Source organism: Dermacentor silvarum, chromosome 8 (genome assembly GCF_013339745.2).
Source record: "Dermacentor silvarum isolate Dsil-2018 chromosome 8, BIME_Dsil_1.4, whole genome shotgun sequence".
NCBI classification, from domain to species: domain Eukaryota; kingdom Metazoa; phylum Arthropoda; class Arachnida; order Ixodida; family Ixodidae; genus Dermacentor; species Dermacentor silvarum.
This window is the reverse complement of record NC_051161.1, coordinates 100,827,031-100,854,910: the sequence shown is the minus strand read 5'-3', so window position 1 is coordinate 100,854,910 and position 27,880 is coordinate 100,827,031. Positions and strand designations below refer to the sequence as shown.

At 43.7% G+C, this 27,880-nt stretch overlaps 1 protein-coding gene across 1 annotated transcript in view; it reads left to right on the top strand.

Moving 5' to 3' along the window:
- LOC119462321 (multidrug resistance-associated protein 1-like) overlaps positions 1 to 27,129 on the top strand; it is a 110,370-nt gene extending 83,241 nt beyond the window's left edge. The window contains exons 18-27 of the mRNA XM_049672930.1: positions 235 to 310; positions 902 to 1,109; positions 4,455 to 4,765; positions 7,131 to 7,463; positions 10,920 to 11,024; positions 15,781 to 15,975; positions 18,211 to 18,369; positions 20,818 to 20,984; positions 24,263 to 24,457; positions 26,917 to 27,129. Of these exons, the coding sequence (XP_049528887.1) occupies positions 235 to 310; positions 902 to 1,109; positions 4,455 to 4,765; positions 7,131 to 7,463; positions 10,920 to 11,024; positions 15,781 to 15,975; positions 18,211 to 18,369; positions 20,818 to 20,984; positions 24,263 to 24,457; positions 26,917 to 27,034 (1,867 nt within the window). The 3' untranslated portion in view covers positions 27,035 to 27,129. The remainder of the gene's footprint in view (positions 1 to 234; positions 311 to 901; positions 1,110 to 4,454; positions 4,766 to 7,130; positions 7,464 to 10,919; positions 11,025 to 15,780; positions 15,976 to 18,210; positions 18,370 to 20,817; positions 20,985 to 24,262; positions 24,458 to 26,916) is intronic.
- The last annotated feature ends 751 nt before the right edge of the window (positions 27,130 to 27,880 follow it).

The following is a 27,880-nucleotide window of genomic DNA, read 5'->3' as shown; positions in this document are numbered from 1 at the left end:
CAAAATTTGTTTTTCGGCTAGTCAGTTCATACTAATAAAAGGATACTGGTAAGCGCAGTTTCAATACGGGACAAGGAGAAGATAGCGACACAAGGAGAAGCGCTTGTCCTATGTGTCGGTGTGTTCTCTTGTCCCGTCTTGAAACTGCGCTTACCAGTAGTCATTGATTAATAAACGATAGTCCAGTTTGTGCCATGAAATATATTGAGTGCTGATAAGACCATTTTTTCCCAGGAAGGACGACGCACAAACGGTGACAGACAAGGAAGCAGTAAGGGTTGTTAAAGAAGAGGGATTGTCTTCAAATAAGGTAACGTCTTCGTTTGTTTAAAAATCGACAAATAATTTTCCATCAAACGCGAAATAATGTTGTTTACGAAGTTTTGTTTCGTAGTGCATTACAATGCTTCCAAATATCACTGCAGTTCGCAAGTACGATGGATGTATTTCACAACATGAAGAGATGTGCAGAAAATTAATGGGCAATGATTGCTTATTCTACAGATGGCATAACTTATAAATTATTTGGGGTAGTGCAATAAAATATCCACAAGTCTAAAACAGGCACATCCGTATAGTCATCTCGCGCGTTACTTTAGCTATATTATGTGAAAAACAATCGCAAGGTTTCTTTTGCAGCATTTGCTCCGGCCGTATTCATATGAGCGCCTTATGTACTGACAAGCCTTCCTATATTACTAATCCTATATTACTACTGATGCGTGCAAATGCGTGCTGTTATTATTTATACGGTGTTCGTTTTTCTTTCGTTTATTTGATGGACGACAGCCGTTGTTTCTCTCAAATATTTCCCATCACAAACATATAGCGTTCTTGACGCAGGAATTCGTGCATTTCACCACATGTTGGCGTTTTCGTTTTTTTTTTTTCTCGTATATAGGGTGTACTGGAAATTTGCATAGCGTACATCAAATACTCAGGCCCTTGCACAGTGCTGGCATTGCTGTGTTTTGTGTCCAGCGCGGCGTTTACGGCCGGGCAGCTTGTCTGCATCAGAGCATGGGCGGCACTCAAGACCCATGAAAATAATATGAGCCACTCCAGCCGAGACATAATTGCCTGGCTTGCATTGACCTGCATAGGAGATGGTAAGCGGGTGCAACATTCATATCTCATGCTTCACTAGCGGTCACGTATAGCGCCACATATTGAGCACGCTGATGAGACGCGTTACGTCTCGAATCTACGCAAAAGTCTTTCTGCTGACGTCTTCTCTCGTACATGCTTTGAAATGTTTACGCACAACCACCTATATCACTTTCAGCTAACTTCTAGTTGTGAGTTTCCGATTTTTTATGCAGTACATTATGATCCGCGTATTTTCCTCAGCACTGGCCTGAACTCATCTTCAGTTCCCCTGACTGCTTCAATGTTGACTCGTTCCCCCTTTGCTGAACTTGCTTTCTCTCTCTTCATATTGAGAGCAATCCTTGGCCTCTCTAATCTGGGCTCACTGCCAGTCACCCATGCTAACACTTCGACATCCTGCACAATGCTTGCGTCGGCACACATCGTAAAATCTGCGTCATTGCTTGTTTCACTGTTATGGCTTTCCCAGGTCCACTTCCTGTTATTGCACTTCAGGAAGATGATATTAACTACTTGCAATCGATTCCTTGAAGCGAATTCTACCAACGTATCTGCTCTACTATCCGATGTTGCATGTTTATTGTACGTGAAGAATTATGCTGCAAGTAGCCATCAGCGGCACCCTATCACTGCACAGAGATCCTCGACAATTGCCACACAAGCGAAAGTTGTCGAATGACTCGTGACCGGGAAACATCCCCCGGAGCATGCGCAACAGAACTGCGCAAATTCGCCATAAAGCACAGGCGATCACAAACCGCACAAGCGATGCCGAACAGGTTGTTATTAAATCGCTTCGTGAACTAACGGCCATCTGCAGCGAAGGGCGTTCGATTTGCGGTTCGGCGAGCGTGTTGCTGGTTTGGTTGGCGAGCAGCGTCCTGCTGCCGAGTCGCTTCGGCTAAGGTAAGAGCATTTTGGTCCAGCTCCGTAGTGTCTTGGGCAGCCAGTTGAGTTGCGACGCGCTCAGCTTCAGGAACGCGAGTGGCAGAGTTCACAACGCGCGCCGTGAATGCGCGAAGGCGTTCTGCTTCATGATGGCATGTCTCTCGCCGGACCAAAGCGAGACTCGCCCTTCCATGTTGCTGGCTTTCTGCACTGCTTAGCGCAGCAGTTTTCTTGGCGTAATCGCGAGCGAAGCAGTAGGCGGCGTGTACGCACTGCTGATACGTGTTCAAGTTCCACTATGTAGGCTACGAGGCATCACAGGCTAATCGGACGTGGAAAACAAACCATGTGCGCAAACTGCATCGTCACCTCAGCAGAAAGCATACACCGCCTACACCAGGCTGTACCGCGTTGGAGCCCCCTCTGCGCTGAGACTAACCAAGCTTTCACTGTCGGTGCTTGTTAGTGTCCTGGTGCAGTATTTCGCTTCACCGCACTTAGATGGCGTCGCCATCCCTGCGAAGAGAGCACATTTTGTACGTTCGCGCTGACGTCACATCCGTTACAGAAAGTTGATTGAGGACCCCGGCATAAAACACTTTCGTGTTAAAAGGATTTTCGTACGCTTGCCGTCCACGCACACACATCTAAATTGTTTCCGAGGTTTAAAGCTTTAAATATAGCCCATTTTTATCAGTACAAGCTGCTAACCTCCTTTAAATCTGAAATAATTCCCTAAATTTGAAATAATTCATAAAGTTACGCAGTTTAACCAATTCGCAGCACGCTGCCGCCTATCGTCTAACAGCAAACACCAATAACAGCAGGCGTATTCCACGCCAGCATAAAAATTATTAACGTTATAGCATCAAGGGCCCCGTGTCGCAGAAAATCCGGTGTCGGCGTCGGCGCCGATGGAGGTGTCCGCGACCGAAAATATCCGTATATATATATTTAGGTACCTGTGTATGGCATGCCTTGCTATAAGACATGCGTTATATGCGGGTTATATTGCCATACCATTCTATCACTAAAGTTGCTCATACATTGTCCTTCATTCTTCACATAGTTATTCCTCGGAATTTTGATAATGTCAGCCCACAACCAAATGTCATGAAACAAAACACCGGAGGCGCATGCCTTCTGTGTTAAATCTGCTCAGACTAAAATATTAAAAGTGCGATACAATAACAGACACCTGAAAATTATGTAATTTCTTGGTGCGGCTGTTAACTATCTCCGGGATCGGCCCACGCAAGAAGTCGCCTATCTACCGGAAAGCTCGCCTTCGTGCATAGCGTTCAACGCTATCGTTTCCTGGTAAACATTACGGTTACATAAGCTGCAGTTGCTGGGAAGCGCGAGAATCAGTCTGGGATCTTTGAATGCTATCGCGTTCTACTCTTAAAGGCGAAGCTTAACCGTCATCCAAATTACTGTTTTATACTGTCGAGCTTTCTCTTGCAAGCAGTCTTTTTAACAGATGAAAATAAACGTCAACTGTAACAAAAGAGAGCATTGCAAATGCTGTGTTGAATATTGAATGTCGATTTTTTTCCTCTATGGGGAACTCGTTTTCCTGCTAAGCATTTTGAATTATTTGCTTGTGCGTATTGTGTATGTGTTATGTGAAGTACGCTATGTCAAAATTGCTTGATGCTATGTGAACGTTGCTGTATCGCTGCTTTCTGCTGTTTTTGTTTTGATCTCTTTTGTATTCTGGGGTAGTGGGTGTAGTTAAGTTTCTGAAATGCAGCTTTTATCCTACTATCTTTTACCAGTTAAGTCCATATAGGCGTGTGCCAATGCGGTAAACAAAATCAGCCTAAATAACCTGCACATTGGAAGCATTCAATGCACGTCCCTCATAAAATGGTCCCCAGTTCTTTTAAATAGGACATCTCTGTCAATTTGAGTGCTTTTATAGAAGTGAGGAAACTTTGTAAGTGTACCTTATAACGCCGGTATATGTACCGAAAACTAGGGTTTATTTAACGCCTAAATAACACACATGCTCTAAAGTTTCCCTGCACGTTTCTCATCACATTCGTCAGACTTTCTCTACATATAAAGTTCGTGAGTTACCGAGTTTTTCAGAGAACCATGACAACTGTCATTTAACGTATTCTAGTGCGTGTATAGTCACATTAAGAGTTAACAGCTTCGCAGCAAATATTCTCTTTTGTTATAACACTCCTCGATTATAAAGGGAGCACTTCGCAAATACCAAACTGCTGAAAGTTTCTGTTCTATATATTTGAAAGCACATTACTTTACTATATGCATACTTGTTACCAACCAAAAGAATACAAGACCATTTGTGAAATGAAATATAGCGTAATTAGGAGTTGTTCAAGCTTTATCGAGCTTTCCCTGAATTTCATTTGCGAATCTGCGATAACATCTGACATCTCTCTCTCTCTCTCTCTCTCTCTCTCTCTCTCCGTGCCACGCAGTACTCTCCCGACTGTTCGGCGGAATTCTGCTCGCTCGAGGAACTCGGCACTGCTCTCTGAGCCTCCATGACAACATGCTTGGTCACGTAGCCAACAGTCCGCTGTCGTTTTTCGACGCCACGCCACGCGGAAGACTACTGAACCGCTTTTCCGTAGATTTGGAAATGAACGACAGCCGTGCGTTCGTCGCGCTGAAGCAGCTGTACCAGACTATGCTGGGCGTTGTTGCACGGCTCGCCGTCATGGGAACGCAGGCGCTTATCGTTTTTGCCCTGGCCTGCGGTGCAGAGATTGTACTCGTCTTCATATTAGTGAGTTCGATTTGTTATCGTTCACCTCTTACCACGCTTTATTCACTATCAGCTGGGGGCTGCTTTTTCAGAACAAAGAAAAGAAGTAATAATCTCATATTTTTATGCAACATTAATTGGCTTCACTTCCGATTGCCAGTCACCAGTGGACCAAGGGAGGCTGAAGCTTAACTCATCAGGAGCATCAGCCATTAATCAAATAAAATGAACAAAGTTGAACCTCCCGAAAGGATTTTGTGCGCAATTTCAACTCCTCTTTGGTGGTCAATGGCCAGTCGACTTACACAGATTGAAGTATGCAAATCTTCGTACCACTAATTTTGGCTGGAATACAAAAGTGAGTGTGGAACTGATTCAAGCACTAGTGCAAGCTAGGGTTACTGCTCCCCGCGGTACTTTTTGTGAAGTTGCCAGGCATCTGACACGTGGAGCCGTGCCCACCACCTCTTTCTTTCATAGCAGCTTGATGTCTCACTTGCAGAATTCCTTGCTTATTCATGTTTTGTTAGTTTTTATTATACTGCTTTCAAAGAATGAAGCTTCTCATGATGCTATCAAAAAATTTTAAAAATTGGTGCTTTATCTTTCTGAAGAAGCCTCAAACGATTTTTTAAAGACTACTAGCTTGCCAAATCATGACTAGGAGTACATCTTGTGCTTATCGGGTGTCGTAGCCATCATGCATCAAGTTTTTAAAGAAAGCCAAGCTGTCTGCCCGAATGAAACCAACTTTATGTTGTTAACGGCAGTGTGAAGTAGCAGCCACTTTTTCTATTCGCGCAAATTAATACTTTGTAATGAAACTTTACCTTTTTATCTATACTTACGGCAGATATGTCAACGCTATAGGTCTTGGAACACATCAAATTAAAACTAAATCATTTGCAGTGCGCTATATCTTGAAGGCATCGTTTTTATTTTACCGTGTTTAAAAGAAAGGCCGCTAGTATAAAAAAAGCGACGCGGCTTCCCGCTTGCGCTGGATGGATGGATGGATGGATGGATGGATGGATGGATGGATGGATGGATGGATGGATGGATGGATGGATGGATGATGTGATGGATGGATGGATGGACGGGACGGACGGACGGACGGACGGACGGACGGACGGACGGACGGACGGACGACGGACGGACGGACGACGGATAGGTGGGTGGATGGATCGGTGGTGGATGGATCGGTGGGTGGATGGATGGATGGATGGATGATGGATGGATGGATGGATGGATGGATGGATGGATGGATGGATGGATGGATGGATGGATGGATGGATGGACGGACGGACGGACGGACGGACGGACGGACGGACGGACGGATGGATGGACGGATGGACGGACGGACGGACGGACGGACGGATGGATGGACGGACGGATGGATGGATGGACGGATGGATGGGATGGACGGATGGATGGTATGGATGGATGGATGATGGATGGATGGATGGATGGATGGGTGGGTGTGGTGGATGGGTGGATAGGGGTGGGTGGATGCTAGTATAAAAAAAGGGACGCGGCTTCCTGCTTGCGCTGCACTGGTACGGCTCTCGGAAATAATGCAAAAAAAGCCGGATGGACGGACGGACGGACGGAGCGTAATTCCCAGCATTTGACTCGCAGCATTTGACTCTATGACACCGAAAACTGCATACATCAAAGAACTAAAAGTTACACCTATAAGGGAGTGAGCTATATAAATTGACGCCAAAATTGATAAAATATTTTGAAATTGCTAAAAAATTGAACAATGAAAGGTAATCTTACAAAATACATACTTTTTCAATTAATGCTAGAAATTTTGATAGTGGGTCGTTTAGCAGATAATTAAATGAAATAAATTCGAACTTCGCAAGTGCACTCAATGGATATTGAATACTGAGTGTTGTGTTAAACTTATTAGAAACTTTAAATTGTTTCCAGAAGTTTATTCTTTCTTTTCAACACAAAGAAAATGGAGCGAGAGCTAGAGGCACGAAGCCAGACGAGGGTTCTTACTCCGCTAAACCTTTCTAATGCACAAAGTGCACTCGCCCAATGCAATTTCGCACCCTGTAATTGTAAATATATTGTTTGTTAATACAAAGTATACAAAGAAGCAAAGAAGATAAACAGTAATTGGGTACAGAGAGTCTACAAACACAGACTAACAGTGAATGTAGGCATACGTTGTAAATAATGAAAAAACAGAACCGAACTTCTCAAAAACAATAAAGAAATCCTCAGTGATGTACAATAACAGTAAATGTTACATTGAGATAAATAAAACACAATATTTATAAAAAAAGGAAAACTTGAGTCAGCCATAGAGCTCTCAGTCTCTTTTATCAGGTGTTACGCAAAATAAAACACTGAATTTTCACATTTCCAGCGCCACGTCGTCGCTGCGATTACTCTCGGCAGGCAATACGAGAGTACAAGACTCTCCAGGCTCCTGCAGCACCTCGCGGAGACTCTGGACTCTGTGGGGATGATTCGCTGCTACCGGGTCATGGACAAATTTCGTGCCCGATTCAGGCGACTCATGAACGACTACATAGAAGCCTTCAACGCATTCGTTCTTTCGTACTCCTTCACCCGCCTCATCTTCACATGTTTCGGCGTGCTTGTTATTTTCCTCGCTGTGGTCCTCGTTGTGGTGCCCAATCAAGGGGACCAAGAATCTGCAGCCACAGTTGGTCTATCGCTTCTATCGGCTTTGACGGTATGTTCTGCAAAGTACGATTCGTCAAAAAAAGGAAGGCTGCTAGCATTAACTGTCATTTCACTAATAACTTTCTTCCCCAATCTTTGTGGATCTGTTTATTGCTTTAAGAGTTCGGAGATTACAGTAACTCAAGATAGCCAATTTCTTTTTAACAATATTTATTTTAGGCCTAATATTGCCGTTAAATCTTACAGGTAGTCCAGCCTCCCAGGCTATTGTGAACATGGGTATATTTCATGAAAGATCACTCAGTCATTCGTCTTCAGGTCTCAACATCCTGATTGCAGCGAAATAGTAATGAGCACTGGGTAGCCGCTGATCTGTTTCTGGGTACAAACAAAAGCACAATGTTCTCCATTTTCGAAATATGAGGCGAAATTAGGCTACACAAATGACGTTGCATGGCTGGAGTATAATCAAGATTTAATGGGTAATTCGATGGCGCAAGCGCCTATATTAACAGCCTGAGTGGCTTCCTAATTTCATTGCAAGCACGAAGTGGCATTTTTTTGCCGTTTCACCATTTTTAAGTTTTCCACCTGTATTTTAAGTTTTCCACCTGACGAAAAATAGCGCAAAGGAACAAGGGACCAGAAAGAAGCACGATACGAGCGCAGCTAGCGAGTCTACATTATTGTCAGAAACACAAATACATACCTTGGCACAAACACGTGTAAACGCTTAAAGATTAGCGGCTAAATATCGATTTATAGCTTATGCAGCATCACAGACGCCCTCACAGCGGCTATGTAACCGGACTTGTGAGCGAAGAATGCTTCAGGAATCACCCGCGCAGTTCTATCTTTGTGCCTCGACAATGCCGCAGTTTAATTCAACAACGATTTACACTTGCATTCTTTGCAATGCAGGCACAAATTAGATTAGGGCTGCCCTTTCAAAGAAGCTCTGTGATCTATTAATCGTTTATTAAAACACCGTCCGGTTTGGCCCATGTGCCACTTCCCGGAGAACAGCGGAATGTGATGCACTGCACCCTATACACACACACAACCAACCTATGACGGTGCTTAACCCCACAAGCACTCCATTTTTACTATCGCCTTCAAGCTTTCTGTCTAGTACTGCGCATGGCACTACCCAACCTATTTCTTCACGAAATAATGACGTTCACAACAAACGAGTTTCCCATCTCCTTCGTGCGGGGAAACAAGGCGTGCAGATACGGTATATTAGCGACTGGCTTTTCTTTAGCATTTTTTGAAAGATAGCCGGTGGAATATAACGCAGCTAGGCCTATACCGGTGGATTACACGAAGACGTAGACAACATTTTCACGATGAATCGGTATTTCTGGCTAGCTAAAAAAACATTCACTAATAACCTTTTTTTTCGTTATTAATTTGTTGAAACTGCAAAGTGAAAACCGAGAACTGTTGAAGTCACGTCTGCTTGCTATCATTTTCGAGATGTTCGTACCCACAATAGTGCTAAAATATCTACTGGCTTTACCGTAATGTTCCACACCGTTAGACGGATGTTTTTAAAAGATGGTTAACAGGAACGCCAATACGTCTTATGCCACATTTTAAAGATCAATATGGCACAAGTGGCACTAGTCTCACGATTTCTGGTAAGCACATGTGACCTCAATGCTGCTCATTTTCACGACTTCCGATATCTTTAAAAGAATGTGCTGAATCTAGCAAAATACACGAAGTGTATTTGCTAGATTCAGCACATTCTTTTTCCAGTATTTGCCAGATTCAGCACAGCCGGAAGATTACCGAGGGAATTCGGGCAACGCCGGGCGGATCGGACAAAGCACAGCACTGCTCGCAATTCCCCTTTTTTTCAGAGCAGCTGTGTCCACGTGATCCCTAATGCCCCGTCACGTTAATGGCAGCGTCGGTCTTACCTGTGGTGGCGCTCACCCCAGTGAGCAAGGCTTCCGATGTGATACCCTTCTGATATAATTCAAAGGTGCCACAGGCTAGAGTGCCAGTGCAAAATAACAGTCGACGCATCCAATTAATCACGCATCTTTCTTTGTTACCGTGTACTAAAACTGGTCAAACCTTGTCTGCTAAAATTGAATTTCAAGCGTTTATTCCAATTCTTTCATTTTGCATTTCCATGGATGCTATGACAGATGTGGTTACTTTGGACATTACGGAATTGGTTTTGTTGTTCTGGCTACGTGGTGGCTAAACTGTTGCATGCGACATCAGAAAGCAAGGACGGTTCACAGATGTACTTTCTTCATGATCGCGTTCATAAATGCAACGTATTCACCTTGCTTGAATAATGTATCAAACATTGTAATGTTTTATACATTGTATACATTGTAATAATGTATCAAATAATGTATCAAAAGTTTGGTGACGCTGATACGCGCCGAACGTTATCGTGAAGGGCATTAGGAATCTCGTGGACACAGCTGCTCTAAAAAAACATACGGCAATTCGGAGTAGAGCTGTGCTTTGTCCGGTCCTCTCTGCGTTGCGCTAATTCCCTCGGCAATCTTCCGGCATGAAGGTGTGCCAATGATGTAAGATTCGTACTCCTTTGAACCATACCACATGTTCTGTATCTTGCAATTTGTCCCTATTTGTCTTGCAGCCCCTATAACAGAAATTTTTCATAATCTCTCGGCAAATGGCATTTCTAGAATGCCCAAAAGCTTAGGAATTCACAATCATCGCATTTTTTTTACCTAGATGATTTATTTCAGTGCTGCTGTTAGACTACACTACGCGTGAGTTATTGACAAGTGAACGCGAGCAGTGCATCGTTAGCAGCCTAATCTAAGCCAGCAAATTTATACCAATCTGTTAAAACGGAAATTCATAAGGAATTAAAACAATGGTAAATATAAAAGCGACCACTTTGTAAATATTTTTACTAGTACAAAATTTATTCTGCATTTTCTTAGGCGCCATCGTTGCTTAGTGGCTACGGCGTTGTGCTTCTGAGCACGATGTCATGAGATGAAATCCAGGCCAGGCCGCCCCATTTCGATAGGGGCGAAATGCAGAAACACCGTGCCCCTGGCTTTGATGATGGTGATATCCTTAAAGTCTTTGGCACATACAGATTTCCGGGGATCAACCAAGGGTGCGCGCTAAAGTAAACCAGGTGGTCTACATTAATCCGGAGCTCCCTACTACGGCGTGCCTTATAATGAAATCATGGTTTCAGCGCGTAAAACCCCAGAGGTTTTGCTAACTTACCGTAACGCGGGCATGTTTTGCTGTATTTATTTCAATGCTCCCATTAGTTTGGAATTTTTTTTAGTTGCAGAAGCTATAATAGGTCCTAAAAATGCGAAATTGATTTTCGATAGGTTTTTCCTTTTTGCTGTATTGCGAGACATTTTCGAAGGTAAACAAGAATTATTTCAGCAGTGCAGATATTTTCGTAAGATGCTTCACGAATGAATTAACTGCAGTTTGTACATGTTTGTGATGTTTTAAATCTTCTATTTGCATAAAGGTACCATTTGCCATGGCGGGTGTTTTCATGGTCTTGTTTTGGGGTGTTCTGGGGTTTGTGGCGCTGGAACGTGCACTGGAATACACGGATTTGCCTATTGAAGAGGTAAGACAACCCTGCATGAATTGTCTGGGATGTTCCGAATCTGTGTTCAAGGCTCCTAAGAAATCCCGCTATATAAATTCGTGAATTTTGCAATTCCTAAAGGAGTTACTTCCGTGGATTAGTTATCAGTATACCACGTGTTCATTTTTAAGTTTTACGGAATTTTTAGAAATCGCCTGTGGCAGGTAGCATAATGCTTATCGTTGAGGTGGGCTATTCGACGAGGCCGACATTAGTAGCACGAGAAATCGCAAGACATATTCAACTAATTAACAAAAATTCACGAACTAACTTCTTAGTTAATTACTATGCGACACATATTGCAATTTACGAATTGTAGCCGGTGAGTATGTCAGGCGTATCCACTTGAAATGAATTTACTGAATTCATTCAGGAAATTCCTGGTCACATTTTGCAAGCCGCACGTCTTGTCCGGCAAGGCAACATCTGCTACGGCCTCCAACAAAGGAGGTTAGCAGTCGAAAATTCGAACATTTATTTGCAGTATTTACATGATCGAAACTGTAGTGCTGTGTGAGTGTCCCTGCTCGCGCCTTTTAAAGGCTCCTTGCTTCGCCCTCCCTTGAAAATCGTGCCTGCACTTAATCGCAATTCTCGCGTAAATTGCACACACACACACACACACCTCCAATCCATACTTGCATGCTGTGCTGCTTTTATCCCTCTCTGCAGCCATACAATAACAAATTACCTGTAAAGAAATTGTTGCTGCCTTATTGCGCCTACTAAACATTTCGTAAACAAATGTGGAACAACGAATTCCTACATTTTAGAATTAAACAAGAAATTGGTATGTTACCATTTAATAACAAGCCGCGATGATGTACAGATTTATGCTCGCCATTTTTGCTAGGTCTGCACCAAACGCGTATCGATGGCTGTAAGTTTAAAAAATCCGCCAACTCTCTATATGAAAATGAACTCTATTGATCCAGAGAACAGTGAGCCAAACTGGAACAATTGAGCAAAACATCTGAATACTACAAACACTAGCAAGCCATGTTACCAATCAAGTATAAACACAAATTTCAGTGCCTCGTTTTCTTTCTTTTTCGTTTTTTTTTTCTGAGAAGCTGCGCTTTTGAAGTAATGAATTTAGTGCCTGTCTCTTTGATTGCAGCCATCGCATATCACAATACAGAATGCCTGCACACAACTACAATCAGAAAACGTACGATACTTACGACTTCTTACAAAAAAAAGGCCGAATGCTATGCGCTGTTGGGCCAGGTCACCATACGGTCACGAAAGCGAAATTGAGTGTCTCTTTGCGCATAAGAAATCTCTAGATTTGGAAAAGAGAATCAGGAGTCCGTTTTTTTTGGTTCCTACATGTTTTGTGTTCAGGAAGCTAGGACAGGCATAAAACCGAAAGCAAGCAAAATTCTTGCAATTAGGATGACGACCACGCATGCTACCGCCTTGATGAAAAATTCACAAGTACTGGTCCCTGAAGGATGAAACCGGTACTAGCAACATTGAAGACTAGGTACGTTACCGAACGGCCACTCGGCGCCTTATTAAAAAAATACCAGAGATACAAGAGATTTACAGACAATTGTGAATATATGTGGCAACATCAGCGACAAATCTAGGCCTTAAGTTTACCAAGGGGAAATAGGGAATTATGATCTTTAATGAAGAGACGAGTAACTTCATGGTGTCAATTCAACAGCAAGTAATACCCATAGTGAAGCAATATAAGTACCTCGGCGTACACATAAACGAAGGAAAGAATTACTCAAGCAACCACCAAGATAATCTGAAAATAAAGGGGAAGCGGAATGCAGCAATAATGAAATACAGAGCACTGTGGGGCCACAATAAGTATGAGGTGGTGCGTGGAATCTGGAAAGGAGTAATGGTGCCAGCGCTAACATTCGCAAATGCCATTCTATGCTTAAAATCGGATATCTTGTCGGGTTTGGAAGTTAACCAAAGATCATTAGACCGGTTGGCTTTGGGAGCCCACGGTAATACCACAAACTGAGGCAGTGCAGGGTGACATGGGTTGAGACTCTTTTGAAGTCAGAGACGCACCGAGCAATGTTAGTTTTGAAGAAAGACTCATGAACATGAATGAAATAAATGGGCGGCTAAAGTGCACAAGTATCTTTATCTGAGAAGCATGGACACAGAATGGAGGAAGAGGTCAAGATAGTTGGCAGCGAAGTACAGGGTAATCGAAACTGTAAATAGACAACCAGAAAGCATCAGAAAGAAAGTGAGAGAAAGAGAGACGGTGAGTTATATGCAAAGAATGGAAACCAAAAGTGTCATGAAGGTTTACAAGAATGATAATAAAGAAATTAGAAGGGAAAATCTGTACGATAATACAAAGGGCAGTGCCTTGCTATTTGAGGTTTCAGCTGGTTACCTAATGGTCAAAACATACAGGAGCAAATATTTGGAACTAGATGAGGTCTTTTTATGCGGCAGCAATAATCCGGAGACCACGCAGCACATCCTAATGGAATGCGAAGGAATTCACCCGGTGAGGCCCATAGGTAACGTACACCTTCCAGAATCGCTTGGGTTCAAAGTGGACAGAAGCATCAACCAGTCAGCGGTCAAGATATCAAGGAGACATTTAGAGTATTGGTGGAAAAAAAGCTGGGAAGATTTTGATACTACCGGATCTCTTATAGTCATAGGTAGCGGTACAAGGTCGATTTTGAAGGGGGAGGAAAAAGATCAGGAAGATGTATGCAAAAATGCTAGATAAGGAACATCTATAGCATACCTGATTGAATCAAGCACGCTAGGTGACTATTTCTCACCGCCCGTTTCAAAGGGGATGCCAATAGATCATCATCATTACCACCAGCTTGTAGGTCTCGGAAGCTAGGTAGAGGGCGGTGTGTTACCGTAACGCGTCCTCATCGAGGCTTAATTAGGAAGACCACAATTCGCGAGTCTTGGAATGCGCGGCTTGGCGTGTTCTCACAGGCGCTACTTGACGCCACCGGTTGCCTCTATTGAAGCTTGTTTACATTTGCTATCCATGCCCTGGTCAGCCAGCACAGGCATCGTTACCGCACCCGTCGTGGGGGTGTATGGGCTAAGGCGTTCCGCTGTTAAGACCGAGGGCACAGCATCAAATCCTGGCCCCGGCGTCCACCTTTCGATGAGGGGCGAAATGCCAATAGCGCCCCTTTACCTTGCATTCGGTGCACGTTGAAGAACTCCCGGTGGTCAAAATTAATCCGGAGTCCCCCAGTACGTCGTACCATATAATGCGCATTTGTTTTGGCAAAATCAATCACATCTTGTTTTCGGCACGTAAAATTCCGGTATTTATTATCAGGCATTCTTGCCCCCACAAATTAGCATTCCGGGGCTCGTGTCGCCACTGAGAAAATTATTGATGGCCTATCCTTCTCACCGCGCCTCCCACCCCCGGCTTTTGCTCGTCAACAGCGATCTTCGAAAATTTACGGCGAGCCTTCGTCCATGCTTTGGTGGAAGGTGCCTTCTAACGTGCCAATATTGCCAATGACAAACCGGTGAATCCTACTCGTACATGCCACCGTTTGCTTTGCTCACCGTGAGGGAGTTCAGCCCGCATGCTCAACCTACCATTCATTGCTGAGTTCTTGATCTCACTATTTGGCCCATTAAAACGAAGGTTTCTTTGCAAGCTCTCCCGGACTTTGATGAACATGAGCACAGAGTGCTGCTGGCTGTTACTGTTCAAGCTGAGTAGCTCACACGCACGAGAGCACTGATATAATGATTCGGCTTATAGATAGCCATAGGTACGGCCCCTACATAAGTACGTGTGCGTGGATCGGATTTCTAAAAAATTACGTAGCGAACAACTAACGGTACTCAAATCTTCTCAGTGAAACAAATATACGACTTCAAATGCACATTTCTTGTTTTAAGGGAAATCTTTCTCTGCTTTCGTTCCCGAGAATTTTGCGCATTTGCTTGGTCCGTTTCTCGCCGAGTAAAATATGCCAATGTTGGGGAGAGAGCAATAGTTAACGGTGCCGATCCTGGAGATGGCGTGATGAAAGCTGGGCTGGTCCCAGAGTCAGTGAAATCCGCGGTTTGTCACGTGGGTCGCCTGCTGGGGCCCTGTAAGTCCTACTGAGCAAACACTTAATCGCTGTGCCGCGAAACGCGGTGCAGAAGGTGAACCATCTCACCGCATTTAATTACTAGCTTCACGAAAGCTTCGCTTCGCAAAGATTCCAACACCTACATTGATTGTGGATAATTGTCTATTTTGTCGTCGTCAATTATCTTCCTGTCATACATGGACATATTGCCCAAGAAGTTTACATAATGCGACGAAAGCTGTTTCTCAAACTCGTTTCCCTACTCGATGTTTTAACTGAATAAAAAGTAATGTGGAAATTTTTGTGTAGTTTCTCATGTTAGAAGATGCGAGTTGAAAGGGTTAGCAGCGGACGCTGGGAGAGAATAGTATGAAAAATAAATTTAGCCAGTAAAATAAAGTTTTAATACATGGGCTTGTTGACAGCCTCATAAGAGCCACATCACGAATGAATTACATTTGTTCCTACTTCCAAACTGCAGCTCTTAAATTCCTTCTTGATAATAAAAAGGCGAATCTATCTCTGAAAAAGTTTTATTTCTTTCAATGCCTAAATATGTGCATCCTATTTAGAATAAGCAGTGAACGTACAATTCTTTACTATAATATTATTTAGCGTACGTGGTATCATGCTTTATCACATCTTTAAATATGATTTTTTTTACACAGGATACTTTACGTGGAATAGAGTCCCCTTCTGATCAAGTAAACATGATGAACCCACGTATTTTCCTGGAGCCCTACGACGGTTTGTGGCCCAGTCAGGGTGTCGTGAAATTTGAACACTTCAGTGCATCCTACCGGCCTGGCGTTGTAGAAGATACTCTAAAGGACATCTGCTTCGTGGCAAACGCCGGAGAGAAGGTGCAGGTTTTTGGTTCTACTGTGTGCAAAATAATGTTACAACAAAGCTACATGCACGCGTGTTTCAAAGTGTCATCCAATGCAACGTCACACGAATCCTTAAGTGCGGTCATTATACAGAAGCTACTCTCCGTAACCTGCACATTGAAAGGCCTAGAAGGGCGATTTCGTATGTTCCTAATTAAATGTAACGCCGTGGTACCGGCGGGTCCAAAATTCTGCAAACCAACGTTACAAAGTGGTGGCATGTAGGAAGGAAGCAATATTGTATTGTTCTGACCGAGTCAATCAGTATGTTTGCCAAGATAAACAGTTTAATTGATGGAGTTTTACATTATCATTTCTGACTTGACCCTCTTAAGAACACAATTTCGCATGCACAATTCCTTGTACCATATCATAAAATTGGAAAGACTGCAAGGCTTTCCTCTGCACTACTGGTCAGAGCTGCAGCGTCCGATAGGAGTGACTGAGCGTTACAGTTTCTGGTGTAGACTTACATAAAAGCTTGCAGAATGCTTGAGGTTCGCCTTTAATAGTAGAACATGATAGCATTCAAAGATCACTGGCTACTTCTCACCCTTCCAGGGAAGAGCAGCTTATGTAACCGTAATGTTTACCGGGAAACGCTGGCGGAGAACGCTATGCACGAGTGAGAGCTTTCTGGTAGAAACGCGGCCTCTTGCGTGGGCCAATCCCAGAGGTTGTGCACAGTCGCGCCGAAAAGTTACATCATTTTCCGGTTTCTGTTATTGTTTCGCAATCTTAATATTTCAGTTTGAGAAGATTTAACATAAAAGGCATGCGCTGTCGGTGTTTTGTTTCATGTTTGTGGGCGGTCATTCTCAAAATTCCGAGGAATAACTTTGTAAAGGATGTAAGACAACGTATGAGCAACTTTAGTCATAGAATGGTGTGACAGTATATAACCCGTATATGCTGCATGTCAAATAGCAAGCCGTGGCATATACATATACCTAAATCTATACGAAAATGTTCGCTCACGGACAGCTCCGCCGACACCGACACCGGAATATCTGCTACACGGGGCCCTCAAGGATATCGTGTTAAAATTGCCAAGATAACTGAATAAGTAGGGCTGAGCCCATACTCATTGGGAGCGTTACGATCAAACTGTCGATGTAGATTACGTTTTGAAATTTCTTATTAGGAATCAGTATAAGTCCTACAGCTGTGCTGCAGTTGACTATCCGCATCAGCACTGATGACCCAACTGGCACTTACTATAAGATGTGTCTGCACCATTCTTCCCTATGACTCTGCACCGGCTGTCCATCGGTAGCAATGTTTGGCCACACATCTCGATGTTTAGTTGAGGGTGACTGCTGCTCAGGAGTCACTGAAGTCACTGAGTCACTGAAGTGAGAGGAGTCACTGAAGTCACTGAAGTGTAACTGAAATCTACCAAAAATAAAGCCTTTCGGAGTTTTTCAGATTTCTTGTACTAACGGTGATGTAAGCTGTGAATCATTCATGATCAGTCAATGGCCCCTCTTGGGAATTTTTTTGCGGTGGTGCTGCCCACAAATTGTTTTAGCCGTTGTCATGTCTGACCCTAAAATATATATGTCATAAAAAGGCCATAGCTTTAAAATTTATATTTCAAAATAGCGTGAAAGGCTCACAAGTTGCTGCTGTAAGATGCTTTGTATGGTGTGCAATAAGCTGACTTGAACGTTGAAATTCAGTGTACGAACATAACGCTACATGTTGATTACTTTATTGCACTGGTACGTGTGAGTAATCGACTTCACAGGCAGCCAAAATATCCAACTGACACTTGTATAATCAATGTCCGAAAATATAACTTAGAAGCAGGATGCCATATTCACTAGGTCATGCTGGTATAGACGGTACCTGCCTTCAGTCTCGTGCAACAGAATATCACTAGAATAATACTACTGCAGCCACTTTTCGAATTAAACTACTTCAGCTGACTTCATCAAAAAAGAAAAGTTGGCTATCGCTAAAATACTGTAAAAAAACACAAATAGAGACTGATTTGGAGTTCATCTCATGATGATCATCTATTTATCGACGCTGATAAATGAAACCTAGACACTTGGCGTACAATTCACAATAATTTACAAAATATACAACAACTAATCTTCATATTTGGCAAATAAGCCTGTAATCAGGGTAAAATTTGTTATTTTGTTGTTGTTTTTTTCGGGGAAAATTCTTATAGCATATACCAATGTCCATACATCCCAGGTAGCTGTCGTGGGAAGGACAGGCGCTGGAAAGTCTTCACTTGTGCTAGCGCTTTTGCGGATGATTCAACGGACATCCGGTGCCATCACCATTGACGGCACAGATATCTGCGATGTGTCACTTAAGAGGTTGCGCTCGGCTATAGCAATCATACCACAGGTGAGCCAGAAGAAGTCACATATAATTTATTTAATAGCTCATGTCTTTGTGTAACGCAATAGTGGCGCGGACCGTATGGGCTTCAATTAACGCGATTAAAATATTATTCGTGGCTAAACTTAACAGCTAGTTACAAAGAAAAACATTATTTAGTTAGCTTGTGCCTCTAATGCATACAGCGTAGAGTCGAGTGGTACAAAAAAAAAACCACGTGACCTTCACATTGGTGCATAGTCCCGAAAGCAAGCAAAAAATGCAATGGCTCATACCCCGCAAGGCTGAGGCTACAAGCGCTCAGCCAAGTGAAGCGAACAGTGCATACTTTCATTTAAATCACCCATACAACATACAAAACAGCCCGGAACCATGATTTATACTGCGATGACGACAGTGCGAATTGTTCTTCAGGAGCTCACTCGACACACGTTGTGCCTTCCTCTGCTGAGAGAATGCAACTTAAAGTCGAAGAGAAACGTCGTTGGCGGGAGTCTGACCCCGCTATACGAGCGCGCGAAGCTGCAGTTAAGGGTCGAAAACCAGCCGAAGAAGCCGAACTGCGAAAGCAGCACGCGAAGATGCGAGACGGCACATTACCAAGTGTGCACCAGGCTTTCGCCTTCACCACAGCAAAAGAGGAGCGTAACATGCTGCTGAACTTTTCTGATTAAGTCATCAAGCTCCGAAGATCATTTGCTGATTCAGCATGAAAACATTGGCCGCGATGGCAGTGTTGTCTAACGTTATAGACACGTCCAGTGGTTCTCATGTCTTCGACTAAGACAACAGTTCTCATGAGGTGCGGCAACGTTAGATGAACGGGACCTTCCGCCCGCGCCTACGTTTGTGTATATTGAGGCACAAGTTGTGAATTTACTACCACCGTGTCTTATATATTTGGAATCTTCAAGAACGTTGTCATCAAAATGTGCAATAAAAAAGTTGAATGGAGATTTAGCACTAAATGCGAGATAAATGCGTCAGCATTATGTCGCACGTATTTGGGGTCCCGGAACCATGATTTATACTGCGATGGCGACATTGCGAATTGTTCGTCAGGAGCTCACTCGACACACGTTGTGCATTTTCGAAGAACAAAGTGCAACTGATGGTGGTCCGGAGCACAGCACTGTCAGGTTCACGATATATATATATATATAAACTAGAAGAACGGATACCCAGGCCCCGATTTTTATTAGTCATATCATAAGGACCTAACAAACAAGGACACCAAGGAAAGCATGGGGGAAATTTAAACACTTTTTCACAGGATCACTTATTGACTGAATTGAAGAAATTATAAATTAATGGGAATGAAAGTGGATGAAAAAAAATTACGCCATCTTCCCGTAGGGGAAACCTGAGTAGTATGCGAAGCAGCCATGGGGTCGACTCAAGGTAGTTTTATCAGCTGTATAAACTTGGACATGCAGCAGCACCAGCAACGCGCTGAACTGTTGTCGATGCCGTCGGCGTTTTGCCCGCGTTCGCACCGAACGCGCGCGGCGTTGGTGACTGTTGCCGGTGCCTCTGGGGCGCCTACCGTCGCGTCTCTAACCTAAGCTGCTTCGCATTATTGCGCGCGGAACCGCAGGTGTTGCCATTCGTTGCGCAATCCGCAGAGGAAAGGAGCGTCGGAGAGGAGAGGAGGAATGCCGAGAGGAGAGGAGATGAGACAAGGAGAGGAGAGGGAGGAGGATGCGCATGGATGCCGAGAGGAGAGGAGATGAGTCAAGGAGAGGAGGGGGAGGAGGATGCGCATGCGCAGTAGGGGTGTGGACGCACGGCGGTTGGATGGAGGGAGGTAGGGAGGGAGGGAGTGACATAACACCGAGCATAAGATGCTTCGCATCTAAAACAACTGGCCGCAGGTGCACGGGGCACGAAGCCACATCTTCGCATTACGTCTGCGATGCTCTTATCAATTGAGCTACCGCGGCGCCGTTTCCCATCCACTTTCTGAAGTATTTATGTTTATCTGATAGGGAGCTAAACCTGGGATTGTTAGCCGGCGCCGCCACTTATGGTCTTGACGTCGGATGTGGAACATCCTTTCTGCCGCAGGCATCACGTATACGCGATCTTCTTGGGTGAAGGCGACTGGTTAATAAGCCCACACATGCTACCTGAAAGCATCAATGCTGCCGCATAACCAGTAGACCCAGCAGAAGCAGTACATATTTGTTCACAAGAACTAAACTGCAAACAAAACATTTGTTAGTCCGCGCATCATCATGTGTCTAATTATGTTCCTTCGTTTCTGTGTTGTTAAATCTATGCAGTGCCACCTCGCATCCATTATCAAGAACCAACCAGCGTATGCGCAACCGCTTTCAGAACACGGGTATTTAGAGATTGCCGGCAGAGGATTTACATAGACTGATGAGGATAGCGGTGGTGAATCAAAAATGAGTACTTATAGTTGAAACTACATATCTCACTTTTTCACAGGATCCATCCCTGTTCTGCGGTACTCTGCGCGAGAATTTGGACCCTCAAGGTGGCAAGCCTGATTCAGAGCTTTGGGATGCCTTGCAGAAAGTGGGGCTTGAGGAATTCACGAGAAGCAGCTCGGGCGGCCTCTCCTTTTTAATAGCTGAAAAGGCAGAAAACCTAAGGTGCGTGTGAAAGATTACGACTACTGATCTATTGTCCTAATAAGTCGCATGTGTAGAAGGTTATAAGGTTCTCACTCCCGGAAGTAATAATCGTTATTACATAAATGACCCCAATATACTGAAAATCACAATTCGGACGAGTGTTCGCGAGAATGTTAACTCTTTAGATATCTACAACTGACATCAGGGCTAAAATAGAAGATCGTGTTCGAACTATACGGATAATTATGGGAGCACATCCAAGTGTTAGCTTATGTGCTTAGTTAATTGTGAAAAGCCTGTACACACAAACATGTTGTTTTTTTGGGGGGGCAAGAGTCCCCGACACTTTCTCACAGGGTATCTAGCCGTCTACTTGTGCGAGTGACGTGTACGTCTTTCAAATTTTTATTGTTCGCGTTGAAAGAGCTGCGTCTACAGCACCTGGGGTATCTGTCAGTGCTTCAGTCACCTGCAGTCGCTCGAACTGCAAGTTTGGGCAGCACAGCTGGTGGTCTTGGTGGGCAAGTGCATCGTGCTACTAAACATGATGTAGTTAAACGCATGCGAACCCAGTACATAACAGCTGTTATGGTTGCAAAAGAGGCATAACAAAGCAATTGTTTAATTAAAACACAGTTTGCCTATTTCTATCCATACCACTCTACTATACTTTCCGCTGAACTTAGCTCTCTTGAAAACAGCCGACTATATTTGGTACAAAGGGGTCGAATGATTTGATAGTCTCGATTTTTGCAGGCAAGCTGCAAGTCAGAATGTAAGTTTTGAAATAAAACTACTTTGATTTCCGTAGCACTGCATACTTAAGAACAAACTCTTCCGAAATTATGCAGTGCTATGCGCGTTGCTTGAATTACATTTACAACAAAGTGTGATAGAGTGCGGTGCATTGAGTTACAGATAACAGTTGAAATATAAATACCATGTAAAAAAATGCGGCTAGCTTGACACTAGCTGTGCCAAGTTTGAGAAACAGCGGAGCAGGACGACATTCCTTAGCAACTAGTTGATGTAGGCATAACGTGGGTTAACTTGGCATTTTCTAGGCAAGATTGGGCTATCAGGTCAAGGCTAGACTATCATGGCAAGGCTGGGCGTTGACGCTTGGCTTGATTCTCGCGTTCTCCGTATTCCGGATCGGCTCGGCGACGTCTCATATCGGCGGCTTTGTTGGCGAGGTAGGCTGGATCGGCACGAAGACTGCGATTCCTTTCCCGCGTGGCTTGAAGGCGCTTCTCTCGTCGGGCAGCCTCTTCTTCCGGCGTCAAGGTGCGCTTAGGTCGAGCCATATCTCGGCAAAGCGGAGAAAGGCCCGGGCGCCGGCACGCACACGTTTTCATTAGCACGGTCGCATGACTCTGCTGAACACGTGCTCGGCGCAGCTATGACGTCAATGTCCAGGCGCCGCACACTATGCTCGCGAGAGAGCCGCGCGCTCCTCCTCACTCAACCAGTTTTAGCGCTGTACACTGGAATTTTGCCAAGATTAAACAGCTCCGCTTTTAAATTATTCACAGCCCTTCCACTACTGTGAAGGTGGAAGCCAGCGAAGCTGTGACTATGGTGCGTCTGCGGTAGTGAATATTGCTAGAGTGAACTTATATATTATCATTATTGATTATACTGAGCGTCTTAGGCATCTTCGTTAAAGAGCAAGAACACCGGCGTCTTGTTTTCGCCCGGCGCGACGGCCAAGCAGTGCGTTTGTAGCGCCATGTCCACCCCATCATCACAGACTAGCGTATGAGCCACAGTGTTCATAGCCGCGGCACACTGCGCGGCAGCGTCGGGATCCTGTGAGTTCTCTCCCGCTCCTGCTCTTGGCGGCTCATACCCACATATCCAACGCAGGTATGAGCCACACGTGATTTCTTTCTTACCTTCCTTCTCTCTTGCTTTCTCTTTTGCTTTATTTCTGTTCTTCCTTCCTTCCTTCCTTCCTTCCTTCCTTCCTTCCTTCCTTCCTTCCTTCCTTCTTTCTTTCTTGTGCCTGGCTCATAACCGATTATCCCTGGCTCATACCCACATATCCAATGCAGGTATGCGGCACACGGGATTTTATTATTGTTAGACGTGACGTAGCTGACGAGCATGCAATGTTATTGATGTCATGACCAATCAGTCATGTTAGTCATCCGTTTTGACAAATGTGCTAAGGCACAACTGGCGGGAAACCACCACGCACGTGGAGCCAACCACCACACATATGGAACCGAAATTGTTGTACACGCCGGTCGGTCTACGGACGCGATCTCCTGGAACCTAGCCCTTAACAGCTTCGCTGTAAAAAATGAACATCGTAAACATGAAATTATTTTAAAAGCCTATTTCACGTACTCCCATGTCCTCTGCTTTACTCAAAGTGAAAGTGACTCCCACCGTTAAGGTTTTGCCACCAGCGACTACGATATGTTTCATACTTGCGGGGTCTTTTTCACAGTAATGGTGTTGAAGGAAAACTGTTTTTAAGGTAATCTGCTCCCATTCACTCCGCAAAGCTCACACAGGATTCGTTTGTCCACTAACTTCCCTCCCCTCCCTTCACCCCCACACACACTCAGGGATCCACCCCTGTTTACGCCTTTCTAAAATAGGACTTAGAATGTGCCAATGCGAAATGATTATTTAACGTGCTCTTTTTTTTTTCATTTCATACTCTGGACCGAGCACGATGTATTGCTATTACGTGCAGCAAGTAATACCGGGTATACGATTGGCGCTTTTGATGTCTCGGTGGGTTTTTTGCAACGCAAAAATTCTTTTCACCTGAGCCTGCATTCATGCTTCTTATTAGTCAGAGAAGTAAAGCCACTCAACGCACAAGACTTCAGTCATTTTTTGTGTCCTCCTCGTGAGGTTCTTTAGAGCGTCTGTACACCTGGCGGGAAGTAGACACTTGAACTTAGCACTTGTCACAAGCATAATTGTCAGTCTGCAAAGCTCGTTTGTATCCATTACCTACAAACGCTGCTTACGTATTTTTAAAGTGCGTTTATTTAAAATTTCCTAATTACTGTCGCAATAAAAAAATATTTCTACAACGTGTCACAGAAAACAGGCTACTATCGCATAAAGGGGACCATGCTTCTCCCACATTCCTTGTTTTATGTGTCTATAGCCACCATAAGCTCCCTGTGGATCGTTGTCTTAAATGGGGGCATTGTGACTGTCTTTTACTAAAAACATGTTCAAAGACAGTTTGCGGGCCTTTCTTATGACTCATGTATCACCTTCTCAAACTTTCGTTTATATTTTTCTTTAAACTTTATCGATGTCAGTGCCGGCCAGAGACAGCTGGTGTCATTTGCTCGGGCGTTGCTTCGAGGCACGAAGATTCTTGTGCTCGATGAAGCCACTTCACAGATGGACCAGGAAACAGATCGCCGAGTGCAGACGACTCTTCGGGAAAGCTTCTCGCATTGTACACTAATCACCATAGCACACCGCATCGACACCATCCTCGATTATGACAGGTGAGTAAGAGCACCGCTTTCTTTTGAAACACCACCAAACCTTCAACCCGGCTTTCTGTGCGAGTCTTGTCGAAGCCGCATGGATTCACTAAACCCATGCACTTTTTTTTGCGAAGCATCATTAAACTTCGACGGCATAAGGGCCTTTGATCAAGAAGTTAAGTTATCGCAGTGGGAAACCGGAATGAAAACAAGCCTCATTGTACGCATCTTTCGCCCTAGAGAAATTTTGTTAGTCGGTATATGCAGGTTGTACTTCTATCGGCTTGTTCAGCTGTCGGAACACTTCCTCAGTGATTCCCATAAACGTTAAACGTAGGCACAGGTGAGGTTTAAACGTGGCTCCAGGCAATGACTGCTGCAGATAATCATGATTCCTGAAGATATGCACATTAGTGCCTTAGAGCAAACAAAAGAATAAGTGCGATAGGGTTGTTGCTGTTAGTGGGAGAACGTCACGGCGAGTGCATCGTTACATGCTGTCGTGTACGGACATGAGCTTCAGCGGGGTGATGCCAACTGTTCACAGCTGAGCACGTGTTTGAAATCACTTCTACAAAGAGAAAACAGCAACACAAAGATGCAAATTTTGCTCAGCCCATCACTAAATTATAATCTTGATGAGGCTCTTGTCCAGACAAATTACTCAGGGAGAAACAATATAAAAGTAACCATTTTTCAAAGTGAAAACAACGATAACGCTTCAAGGAGGCCGTCATACACACGTATGTCATCCTATACAATCCTTCATTTGGCGAGTGAATTTTGTAAACGCATTCCCCGGTGAAATCAGTTTTTGTGCTTTGAATGTCTGTCGTGGCCACTTCAAGCAGTGACAAACGCAATTTGAACAGAGCTGTTGCCGTCATCATCTAAACCCACGAGTTGTTTATGCGAACGTCGATCAGTCACAAAAAATACCATAAAATTAACCAATAGGGAAGATTAGACTTTGGGTCTGGTCATTATAATGTTAAGCATTATTTGGCCTATTTACATTATTCAATACAGGTCATACTTGAAATAAACTGTAAAAGTGTACAGAAGAAATAGATTTGGCTATTATATTATGCATATGATTTGAATTCTGTAGTGTCACACTTACTCAACATGCGCCGCCGGTTTGCATGTCACAGAATTTTAATGTAGGGGCGGGAACCTAGCCATAAACCAAGAATTGCATTCTTAGGATATGCTGGAGTGAAGTTTCAGCTGCGCATGGTAGAACAAAGCAATTAAGCAAAATTCATGTGTTATACTAACAAGGTCTACCTCAAATATCATTACATTATTTTTTGTGCAAGTCTGCGCTCTAAGGCCAGAAATAAAGGTCAACAATTTGCTGCGATTTTATTTAATGGTAAATTGTTCGAGGAGGCACGGAAATGCTTTCTTTATGCCACTGCATGCATGGTACATTATAAGGCTTCCATTAGCAGTCTGGCGGTGCTGCGCGGTACTTTCTAGCGTACAGATTGACATTAACAAAAGAAAGAAGACAACTATAAACGGCCTGAAGCACTCATTAGGTACTCGTAACTACTGATGCTGTTAACAAATCGCCGTATGTATTCTGCCTGGCACACAACGCCGCAGATTTTCTGTGCGGGCATGCTATACTTTGTTTCGTACATATCAGTCAACGCTGCGAAATCTACGCAAGTAGTGCGGCCATAGACGTCTCACTCCGCGCGTCTTTACTGTAGCTGCAAGAAAGTGCAGTTTTTCTTGATCTCGAATGTTTCCTACAAAATAAATACTTAATATACTACAACCGCAGTGGGTGAAACAAAGTTTACGTAAAATCATGCAATACTTCTGCATTTGTGCCTCTAACAGACGACGTACGAATTTTCTGTCGTGAGTGAAAGTTATGTGCTGCTGCCTCCCGTCGCAGGAGCGTGTTACTCCGCTCGTTTCGGGGTAAATACGTTCAGACTTCCGACGCCTTTTATTTAACAAATACGTCATAATTCTCGACGTAAAATTACGACACTTAATTTTACATCGAATTACACTGCACATAAAAGTGACGCACTACCTTTTATTCGCGGATGCTAACAGTGTGAGAAGTCGTTCTATCTCTTGTAGCGTTGCCTGCTGTGCATGAAAAAGAGTATAGCTAATTTCTCGAAACACATCTAAAAGAAACTCTTTCATTATATCTGACTTCGAACATCGCCTCAAATGCACAAGACGACAGTCGACGAACCCTTTACTCGGTATACCCTAACAGAACTCTAACAGAACCATTTATACCCTAACAGAACACATTTACACCGTTTCTACCTTCAAATACGTACTGCTTTCAATGCACTCATGACCATAAACTGTGGTCACTGGAATGAGCAACATCGTGTCTCACGCTAACGCTGTAGAAAAAAAAAACAGAGATGTTGGTGTGGCCAAGCTTAGCGAGTTGACGCAAGAAAATTCAGGATGCCGCCATTATTTTTCAGAGTCGTCGTCATGGGAGATGGCAGAGTGATAGAATGTGGACGGATACATGATCTCCTGGCTGACCGAGGCTCCACCTTTCACAGCATGGCCGTTGGTGCTGGAATACCGCTGGAGTAATGATCAGCATTTTGCTTGAGGAAGCAAACACTGCCAACTGGTAACTGACCATTGTATGATAGCACTATAATAAAATCACATCATCTACCCTTCAACATAGTGGTAATTTTTTTTATTTCCATTCGCTTTACAAGCCTCCCTTCCACACACAACTTTAATTGTTAAGAAGGGCATGCGTCGTCAAAATTGGCCTAAAGCTTGTAACATTGGCATTTTATGCGGCTTCTTTTTTCATTGTAGTGCTCCGCCGTGATGTGTCTAATAAGAAGTCTGTTTTTTCAACAAAAGGTCTACGTAAGGGCTAGTACTACCCGCAAAAAGAATGTCTCGAGCAGTTATTTACACGCATGTACACTGAAGCAAAAGGAAATAGGCTGTATCAACAGCACAAACAAAACAAACAACAAACCAGCAAAATGTAATAAAACAGGAAAATGTACCCGTATTATTAATAAATTGTAATCCTATTCAAAAGAATTTCAGCGTGATCACCTCTGTTCAATATATCTAGTTACTGTTTAGAAATGCATCAACCACATTCGAATTATTGTTGTAAAACAGACACGAAAATGGTTTAATTAGCTACTTGTCAGTATCAATCACAATTAGAAGTGGATTTTTGCAAGCACCGGAACATTATGACTAAAATAGCAATCACTCCCGAGATCCTATCGCGGGCACTATTCCTAACAAATAGTTCTCAGTTGTCAGAAATGGTCACACGTAGAGCACTGGGCGCAGAACGGCACAATGTAATGAACCTAGAAACAATCTTAGTGATAGCACCAGCAGCGCAATGCTTAAATTTAACACTGTTCAACTTTTGCATCATAGTGCTTGATTTGT